General features: G+C 31.6%; 1 protein-coding gene across 2 annotated transcripts; it reads right to left on the reverse strand.

The window, feature by feature from the left end:
* Window positions 1-1,665: 1,665 nt before the first annotated feature.
* Window positions 1,666-5,751, reverse strand: LOC106371280 (CLP protease regulatory subunit CLPX2, mitochondrial). Of its 2 annotated transcripts, XM_013811328.3 has the most exons (15): window positions 5,565-5,751; window positions 4,769-5,397; window positions 4,630-4,691; window positions 4,353-4,545; window positions 4,083-4,133; window positions 3,784-3,858; window positions 3,631-3,708; window positions 3,243-3,305; window positions 3,094-3,164; window positions 2,922-3,021; window positions 2,733-2,837; window positions 2,418-2,480; window positions 2,219-2,341; window positions 1,950-2,102; window positions 1,666-1,880 (listed from the first exon to the last, which is right to left on the reverse strand). In XM_013811328.3, the coding sequence occupies exons 2-15, from the start codon at window positions 5,327-5,329 to the stop codon at window positions 1,836-1,838; spliced, it is 1,743 nt and encodes a 580-aa protein (XP_013666782.2). In that variant the 5' UTR covers window positions 5,330-5,397; window positions 5,565-5,751; the 3' UTR covers window positions 1,666-1,835. The 2 variants fall into 2 exon arrangements, with proteins under 2 accessions (XP_013666782.2, XP_013666781.2); XM_013811327.3 differs by having other exon boundaries at window positions 1,666-2,102.
* Between the last annotated feature and the right edge of the window lie 4,090 nt (window positions 5,752-9,841).

Here is a 9,841-nt window from a genome sequence, read left to right on the forward strand (position 1 = left end):
GCAGCGAATGTTTATTCACCTCATTAAAATCTGAGAATCCAAATTTGAACTTTTTTGAGAACTAGTATATCTCATGTGCTTTGCACGGACATGTAATGTTCAATATAAAAGTAAAATGAACATACAATATTGATTTTTTTCACAACAATGGAAACTTATTAGATATGAAAGTTTAGTGGAAAGATATCCCTTGAAAAATACAACTAAATTTTTTTTTGGTCAAATACTACTAAAATATTAAGATTGCTTTTGTACTGACTACTGAGGATGGTATTTCTTGTATATTTTCATTATTCTCCATGTATATTTTTGTTTTTGTAAAACTATTTTTTCTTTCTTCATTTCTAATGATATATTTATTAATAAGACTACAAAATATTTGAAAACTTTTTTTTGTTAAAGAAAACTAATTTAAGATCTGGTTTTGATATAGAGTAAACATGAGCCCTTGTTTCTTAAGCTTCATTTTTTAACTTGTAGTGCTTTACATTTTTATTAGAGGCTTGTAAATCTGCTTTAAGGTGAGTTTGTTACTTTCTTTCCTCGAATTATCACCATCACAACCAATATAAATTTTCTAGCAAATCGAGAATAATTTAGTCTACTTAGAATAATATTGATCAATGTATTACGTTAAAAGGTAAATATTATAAATAGGTTAGAAGAGGTAATGATTAACATGATGCAAATTATGATTTGAGTATTGAATAATTTGAGCGTATTTAGTTTTACTAACCTGGAGTTTAATCTTCATTGGTTAACTCTGCATTAATCTTCACCACGGAAAACTTGTGTTTTTCTTAGCCATTGAAAATAATTTTCTTGGAGAATAGAAGCCATTGATTTGTAAATTGTAATTGCATTGCATTACACTTTCAAAGAGAAAGTCAATAGAACCATTTCAAAGAAATTTGAAAATGGCTTTCAATGTACGTAGGGATGAATCTCATCGTGAATCAAAATTCCTTTGCATATAACAGTTTCCAAAATTGTGTGATCATGAAGTAGTGGGAGGTATATTAGGAACTTTTGTTTTATCAATTTTTTTATTTTTTTAATGTATCAGTTACTAAATGTAACTTTTTTTTTGTATTTTTTAAACATTTGTATGTTTTTAAAAATTGTTAATCAATGTGTTAATTTTATTGATCATGCGACTTATGCTTTAGTATATAAAAGATGTTATCGTTAAAAAATAATTATCCATGTCATTTTTTATCTAATGGATAAATACAAAAAGCTAATACATTTGGGAAATTTCAATAAATTATGCTATAAAATTGATCTATCTATTCATATTATATAACTATGCATGTATACAAAATTAAACTATTTTGACTATGATAAAACATGTATATTTTATTGTGTAATTTAAATAATGATTTAGTACTAGCTATAGAATATTTCACAGAAAATAGATATGATGGTAACATGAGGTAAAAAATGAGAGATAAGAATAAAAATGGTGAGATTAGTTAAAAAAATTAGAGGATAGTAGAATAATTTTGCAAGTGACAAAAGAGTTGCATGGGTAAAATGTTTGAATGTAATTGAAAACTTTAAAAGTCTGCCTAAATGTAATTTTCTCACTATTTAGTATGATGAATTTTTAAGAAGAGACTCGTATGAATTTGACAAAAAAAAAAAAAAAAGACTCGTATGAAGAATCTTCCAACAGGCACATTGCACATTTCACATTTCACATTTCACAGTGTTGTACACATAAAACTGTAGCTTTAATCTTTATTTCTTTGTTAATATATCTGAACACTGAAACATTCATTCCCTATTATATTATCTAACACAACTTACATCCTCTCATAAGATTAGTTCAGCTACAAGCTCTGAGCTCTTTTTGTTTCATCCTCCTTCCGCTTCTCCTGTGCCATCAAACATTTTTGTCAGCTTTCGCAAAATACTCTTGTTAGCACGTGTTGCACGACGCTTACATTTGACTCTGTTTGTTCAAAATGTTGTTGCGTAACATCATCTCCTTTAAGGATTTTTGCACCACATCCTGGTGATCCTACTGAACCAACAGCCTCTTCATCCACCAAGACCGCCTTTATACTCTGTGATCCTTCTGACTTGCTATCTGGTACCTGTTTAGGATTCAAAATTTAGCAGTTAAAGACACCAACAAAGTTGTTCGGAGGGACCAACATGCAATGATTTATGTTGAAGATTCAAGGTATAAGGGTGCATTCCTCAACCATACCTCGAACATTGCTTCTGTGAGGATACTTTCAAGTATAGACCGTAAGCCACGTGCACCTGTGTTCTTTGACATGGCCCTCCTCGCGATAAGTCTCGTTGCACCTTCAGTAAAATGTAGTTGGACCTAACAAAGAGGGTTAAAGCATGAGGAAAGAGGCATATGCATATGCAAGTAACTGTTAGTGGTAAATATGAGTTACATTGTTCATGCGAAACAACTTCTTGTACTGTTTGCCCAATGCACTCCTAGGCTCTGTTAGAACCTACATAAGGAAGCAGAAGGAGTTATAACCGGTAAAAGAGAAAGCTGCCTCAAATGAAAGAGGTTTGACGGAAACTCAAGATGCAATCTCGTACAGCCATCAGTTGCTTACTGGAGTGGAACAAAGATAAACAATATTTAGCAGAGGACACATAATGTCTTGACTTGATTGTAAACAAGGGAAAACTAAACGACAAAGGATTTGTCTAAAAGGCCATTCCAAGGATTCGCAAAATTAGTAGAAACAAGCTACCTGTACAAGCTGGTCTTCATTTAGTGCAGATAAGCTCACTAAGATGGGTAGTCTTCCAACGAACTCAGGAATGAGACCATACGCAACAAGATCCTCACTTTGTAACTACAATAATTATATATAAGACAATGAACAAGTTAAAATATAGCGGAAAGAGTAGCAAAGAATTTAAGAGAAGATATTCCTTACAGATTCCAACAATGAGGATGTTACTGCGGAACTACTGAACCCAGAAGTGTTCATGTTTGTACGAACCGAAGCACCAAAACCAATAGAGGCATCGTGTTGCCTGATACAATAAAAATATGTGAATCAAGCCTTAGAGAAAAGGATACAATTAACCTATTTCGTTGAGACTTACCGTTCAGAAACAGTTTTCTCCAGATCGATAAATGCTCCACCACAAATAAAAAGGATGTCTTTTGTATCCATCTGCATAATTGATGAAACTGGATTATTTTTGACTGGCAGTTTCACAAAAAGTGCTATTTAAAATGCTTGAAAACAAACCTGGATGCTATCTCCTCGAGGATCTCTCCGTAATCCTTTCTCTGGAATCGGGACACTGACCACCTGCAAATTTGTTTATTTAATAGAAGCTGGAATTTTCATTTTTTTTTTGGATTATCCATACGGTTTGCTAAAGGCATATAGTAACAAGCACCCAGTTTTTTCAATCAATAATAAATAATGTCTGAGCATATATGTAGAACTCATTACTAAATTTTAGCCATCTCTACAAGGGAATAGTCCCTTGTGTTTTGTTTCCGAATAATACAAAATGATACTATACACATGTAAGACCTGAACACCAAGGCGAACAAGGAATCCCTAAGTTGTTTATATCAGCAATCGAAGTTGAGAACAACAGAAAGAAATTAAAGTAGGAAATGCTCACAGTTCCTTCCAGCAATTTCAGCAATGACTGCTGCACACCTTCTCCAGAAACATCTCTACCACCATTTGAGCTATGAGACTGAATTAGAAAAATAGGTAAGAGTCATTATTAATCATTTTAGGATCAAGGTAAAGGAGTGAAGAAAACTTATACCTTCATGCTCATCTTATCAACTTCATCAATGTACACAATACCCCTTTGAGCTTCTTCTACATTGCACCCAGCTTCCTGCAGTATCAAAACATAAAACATGAATGCTGTGCAAGCATGCGCAATTCACAAATGGTGGACCAAGACTAAAGTATTTGAGAAGATGCAAAGTTTCTGAACTGTTATGAACTATCGTATCAGTAGGAACATTGTAGCTTTATCCAGTAAGCAGTTTAGATGACATCTCTAAAGATGGTATACACTACAATTGAAACGTAATATGAGGTGATAGCATGCCATACCACATATAGCTTGTAGAGTATTGATTCCACATCTTCACCGACATAACCTGCCTGGACAAGAAGAGTAGTTTTAGTTGTGCTAAGATGAAGGCCTGTGTAATGTGTCCTCTTAAAACCATCCAGAAAACGTCACTTCATGTTCCAAAAAGGTTTTCAAAATGGTAAGACATCCTATTCGGTCTAATGCTTCTCCGATATATAATACGTACGAGCAACTATTTATCATTGTCAATAACCAAAATCTCAAAGGGATAAGTGGAAGCAACTTGCCTGGGTTAATGAAGTGGCATCAGCAATGGCGAAAGGAACATTGACAAGACGCGCTAAAGTTTTTGCCAGTAAGGTCTTTCCTGAACCAGTAGGGCCAAGCAACAACACATTGCTCTTATCCAACTCCACGAGATCAATGCTATCATCATCATCATCATCCTCCATAACAAAGTTAACTGATTCTGAACCAGACCTGGGCATCAGAATAAAAAAAAAGGAATTAATGAGAGGAATGTAGTAAAGGAAAATAAGAATGATAATGGAATGGAAGACAAACCCTTTTATCTTGGAAGAATGATATATTCTTTTGTAATGATTGTAAACAGCGACAGAGAGAACCTGCACAATGGAATGGAAGGGAAAGGAGTGTGAATGGGAATAGGGAACAAACTAGCTAGAACAGAACCGGAGCGGACCTTCTTTGCCTTATCCTGACCAATGACAAACTGGTCAAGCCCCTGACAGATCTCCTTAGGTGTCGGAAGCTTCACAGCGCCGTTGCTGCTATCTGAATCATCTTCGTTTTTGAGACCTTGAATCTTCCAAGATCTGTCATCACCGTCGTCGTCGTCATCGTCTTCATCATCAGCACCTTTCTTGACCTTGCCAAGCTCGATAAAGCTGCCTTGAAGGGGAGAGAGCTTGAAGGGCCTGAAGTAAAAAGCGGACTTGCATTGGGGACAGAAGTTAACGGCTTGGTAGATGCCAGGCTCTCTGGCAGTGAGGGACAAAGGACGATTGGAGAAGACGACGAGCATGTGGGCGGAGCAACGAGGGCAGTTGACGTCACTTCTGATGTAGTCGTAATCACCGCCGCTGGAGTCGTAAATACTACGGCGGGAGGAGAAGAAAGGGGTAGGGGTAAGGGTGGTGTTGGAAGTGGGGCGTTGAAGAGGGATGTCGGCGGAGAGAATGAGTCTGAAACTGCGGGAGACAAGACATGTCTTCCTCGACAGAAACCTCGAGATGGACAACATTGCAGAGATTCTCACTTCTTTTTTTTGTGTTTTTCCTTTTTCTTTGGTTCACACCATTTACATACAGTCTGTAACAAAACCCAACCAACTCATAACTAACTAACTCCATGAGATCACTCAAACTACATACACGGATTCTTAATCAAAGCCAAATACAGAAACACAGATTCGAAGATATCAAAATGTTCACAAACACTAAACATAAATCCAAGAGAAATCAAGAAGAGAGAGAGACCTGAAAGTTGGTGCAGATACAAAACCCTAAACTCCCAACGATTGGTGCTGCGGATGGAGATTAGATCGTGGAGCAATCAGCCATAAACCCAGAGACCTTAATCTGAAATGGGACTATAGAAAATTCTCAGGCAACCATTTTTAATCTATATATGGACCCATAAACTTGAAATACCTAAACTAACCTTAATAAAATAAATTAAATGAATATAAGAACTATCCCTCACCCAATCAAGTTGATCAAATTGGTTGTAATGTAATCTACTAGATTTTGACGCGCGGGTTTTTAGATTATATTATAATATAAAGTCTTATTATATCGAAAAATATATTTCTTAACAGTTATATAATATATAAATTAGTTTATTTGAGATTTTATATGTACACTTTCATGTAAGTTTCATTTAGGCATGAGAATTATATCCGGATCAAAAAAAACAACCGAACCGACTTGAAAATATAGGTTTAGTTCAGGTCCACAGAAGATAATCTATTGGGTTCTTTTTGGACCCGCAGGTCTTTGTTTGAGTTTGGGTCTTACCCTAGATCCGATCATAAATATGTTGTGTTTATTAGGTATGTTTGGATATTTCGAATATGTTTCCGGTATTATGGATATTTTGTAAAAATTTTGGTTTACGATTATAGTTTTTGATTTCAGGTAAATTTTCAAATTAAAAAAAAAATCGGGTATTTTTCATTTCATCGTGTCAGATTTTGAATAAGATTTTGAATTTTTTGGGTATTTGTTTGGAGTTTTGAATATTTTTCAGATTTTTAGATATTTTGATTTTTTTAAAGATCCTAAATACCCGAACATATGTGGACCCATTACGTCCATATCAGGTACAACAACCTTTTGACATAGATTTTTAGTGTTATTGTACAAAAAACATGGTTGATGACATATTTTTCTGAGTAAAGGTATCATAAAGAATAATATTAGGATATGCTAAAAATATTTAAAATATTGTATGGTTAGAATGATTAATGGTATTACCCAAAAAAAAAGTTATACATGACTCCAATAACTTTTTTATATTAAATTTTTAAGACTATTTTTCTTTTAATAATATTGATTCGTTTTTAAGTGAAAACTGTATAAAAGAATAATATTTAAACCAATAATTTTCAAAATCGTGAATAATCAATATTGATATCGCGGAGTCGGGTTAACTTTAACAGAACCAATGAATTTCTATATTTTTGTGAAGGTAACATGAATATTCAGAAAACTCATTTTTTAAATATGAAAATATCTATCAAAAATTATAGACGGTTGAAAGTTTAGTATATGATATGAGATTTTAGTGAAAAAGTTTATATATGATATGATTACTTTATTATAAAGAAAAGAGGAAGTTAGAATGTACACATATATGTCGTGTAACTTCTCTTACTTTAAATCATATATTATATAATAAAAGTGATAATATAAAATATTAGTTTCAATGCTTTTACGATTATAAATCAAAATGGTAAATATAGTAATAGTATTGATTATGATTTAGGAGTGAGATTTTAATAAATAAAGGAATTGAATAATATTGTTAGAGAAATATATGATAACATATTGTTAGTATAAATTTAAGATAAGTCCAAAAAATAATGAGATAAATAAAAAGGTCCAAACAACTTTCATAAGTAGATTTTCTAAGACTCATTCCCTTTTAATAGTATTGATGTGATTTCTTTTGGTAATCACTTGATCGGTTTTCTTGCGAAGCATCAAAGCTCTCATGAACCTCATCATACGTGATGAAAAATTCATTATGTCCCTTGAAGCTGCAACCGAATAAAAATCATTTGAACCAAGTTCAGAAGAATCGCAGTATTAAAAGTACACACACATCTTAGGATCTGAATGGTAACAGCGGATTTGATGACATAAGTGGAAGGGAATTAAATTGTGGTACGGTGCAACAGCGGATCATGCGGTTTGCGGGAAAAATACGGTTTTGATAGAATAAATAGCGCAGTTTTGATTAGAAAAGTAGTGTGGTTTTCATAAAAAAATATTTTTAATAGAAATAGTAAAAATAATATATATTAATGTAATTTGAAATTATTATTTTTTGTAGTGATTTATACAAGTGTAAATATAACTTTTAATAGAAAATCGTACTGTAATTTAGGTAATTTATATAAATTATTTTTTTAATCAAAATAGGCGTTGTCAAAAAAATATACTAATCATAAACTAATAAAATAAGTAATTTATTTTTTATGGTGTAGAATCATCACTAAAAAATAATCAAAAGATAGTAAGGAAATTGATTGCGATTTATTATTGGGTTTATTTACCTAATAACAAAAAAAATAAATTAGATTTTTAATAAGAGGATAGAGAGAGATAGAAACAGAAATGAGGAGAGAGTGAATGTCTTTAGTTAGATAATGAATTTTATATATATGGAGGGCAAATTTTTATTATTATTTTAGGGTTCATAGAAAAACTGCATTTTTGTTATTATAGAAAAAAATAAGATGCAATACATTACAAAAATGTGTCCTTCTAGTGTATTTTTAATATTTAAACAATTTAGATTGGTAATAAATAGAACAAATGTATTATTATTTTAATTAAATAAAAATAAGAAATAAATAATAAAAAAGAAAACACACACAGTTTTGAACGTCTTGCACCATAATTGATGTATATTCGATTTTGTCAAATATAGAAGAAACAAAAAAAAATTGTTTCAGAAAAGTGCGTTATTGGATAAATATTGTCCCCCTAATTCATTTGTTTTGTGATTGGTGACATATGTCAATTCTGTCCCGCACCACACCAATTCCATCCTGCCTTTTTGTCTCTATTCATACACTTAATGGCAACACTTGTGCGGTGCATATTTCGTATGATGGGACTAAAAACATACACATGTCACCATTAAACACAAAACATAATAAAAAGCATTTTTCAAAAAATACCACTTTTGTCAAAAACTGAAGAAAAAAAATACGCTGATATTTTTTTACACAAGCAAACATTGAAAAACGCATTTTGCAATTCACATTGGACAAAATACAACGGTTCACTACAAAACCGCACAGTGAAAGAACATAAAGTTATTTTTCTTTTTATTTACAAGTTTTATTTGTATATTCAACATTTTTATATACCAAAGCACAAGTTACATGAGCAATCAGAATTTGACACATGGCATGTGTTTAAAAGAAATTTGATATAAAAAATTATCTCTAAATTTTCTAACATTATAATTCTCACGTTCATAAAATCAAGATGTGGAACTGTTTTATTTCTCTTTGATTGATACTCCATAAATTATCTCTCTCTTTCTCTCTTTCTCTCTCTCTCTCTCTCTCTTTCTCTCTCTCTCTCTTTCTTTTTCTCTCTCTTCTTCTTCAACTCACTCTCTTATTCTCTATCGCTTCATTTTTTCTATTGATTTTTTCAATTTATAATAAAAACTTCATAAAAGTGTATGGTTACCCTTAATTTAGATTCAGTTCCCTATTATTTTTCAATTAGTAGTATATTGATAGTCCATCTCAGGTTAAAATGATGCTTGAATATATTATGTTTCAAAGATTGATTTTTCAATAGAAATTTGGAAAATTAAAGTTTTGCCAACAGTGAAGGTAATAACAGAGATTTCCAACTCTTATGTAAAAAAAAGGTACTTACATATGTTCTTTACTTGTCTTGCTTTTGCATCCAAGAAAAACAGAAACATAGAAGGGAGAAGACAAAAGACAAACAAGCTTTTTGTGCTAAAACTTAGAACAAAAGCATATCCGTACAGTCTAAAAACAAATTGTATGTTTAGTTCTTCATTGATTCTCTATTTTATGTTACTCTTTAAGAACTATGTTTTGTTTTGTAACTTAGAATAAATCACATCCCTTGATTAACAAATGGTGTGATACTACTCCACCGAGAAAAAATATATTAACATATATGATTCTACAAATCGGGTATTTACAAAATTTTAATATTTTACAAATCTGTTTTTTAAAGAGCATATTCTACTATTTTGCAATTTTTTGGAAGTCTATTTTATAGAAATTGACTATTTTACATACATGTTTAATTTCATTTTCGTGATATTAATTTTTAAGAATTATATTTAATACTTTATTTACATGTATACAAGTAAAATTGAAAGTATCAAATATGATATTTTAAGGTGTTATCCTTTTTCTAGGAATGTGCCTAAAATAAATTTAATTTAAAATATATATTAAAATGATTTTACAAGATAATTTAAATGCAAAAAAAATCTTCGTGTGTAGCACGGGTTGATACTAGTC

The sequence above is a fragment of the Brassica napus genome, chromosome A10 (genome assembly GCF_020379485.1).
Source record: "Brassica napus cultivar Da-Ae chromosome A10, Da-Ae, whole genome shotgun sequence".
In the NCBI taxonomy this organism is placed as follows: Eukaryota; Viridiplantae; Streptophyta; class Magnoliopsida; order Brassicales; family Brassicaceae; genus Brassica; species Brassica napus.

What these genes read in the sequence shown, in the direction of transcription:
- LOC106371280 (XM_013811327.3), bottom strand. Translation starts at nt 5,329, where the DNA reads ATGTTGTCCATCTCGAGGTTTCTGTCGAGGAAGACATGTCTTGTCTCC. An exon ending in TACTCTACAAGCTATATGTG is followed by an intron (nt 3,859 to 4,082) that starts GTATGGCATGCT and finishes TTGATACTGCAG; the next exon opens with GAAGCTGGGTGCAATGTAGA. An exon ending in CATCCTCATTGTTGGAATCT is followed by an intron (nt 2,838 to 2,921) that starts GTAAGGAATATC and finishes TAATTATTGTAG; the next exon opens with TTACAAAGTGAGGATCTTGT.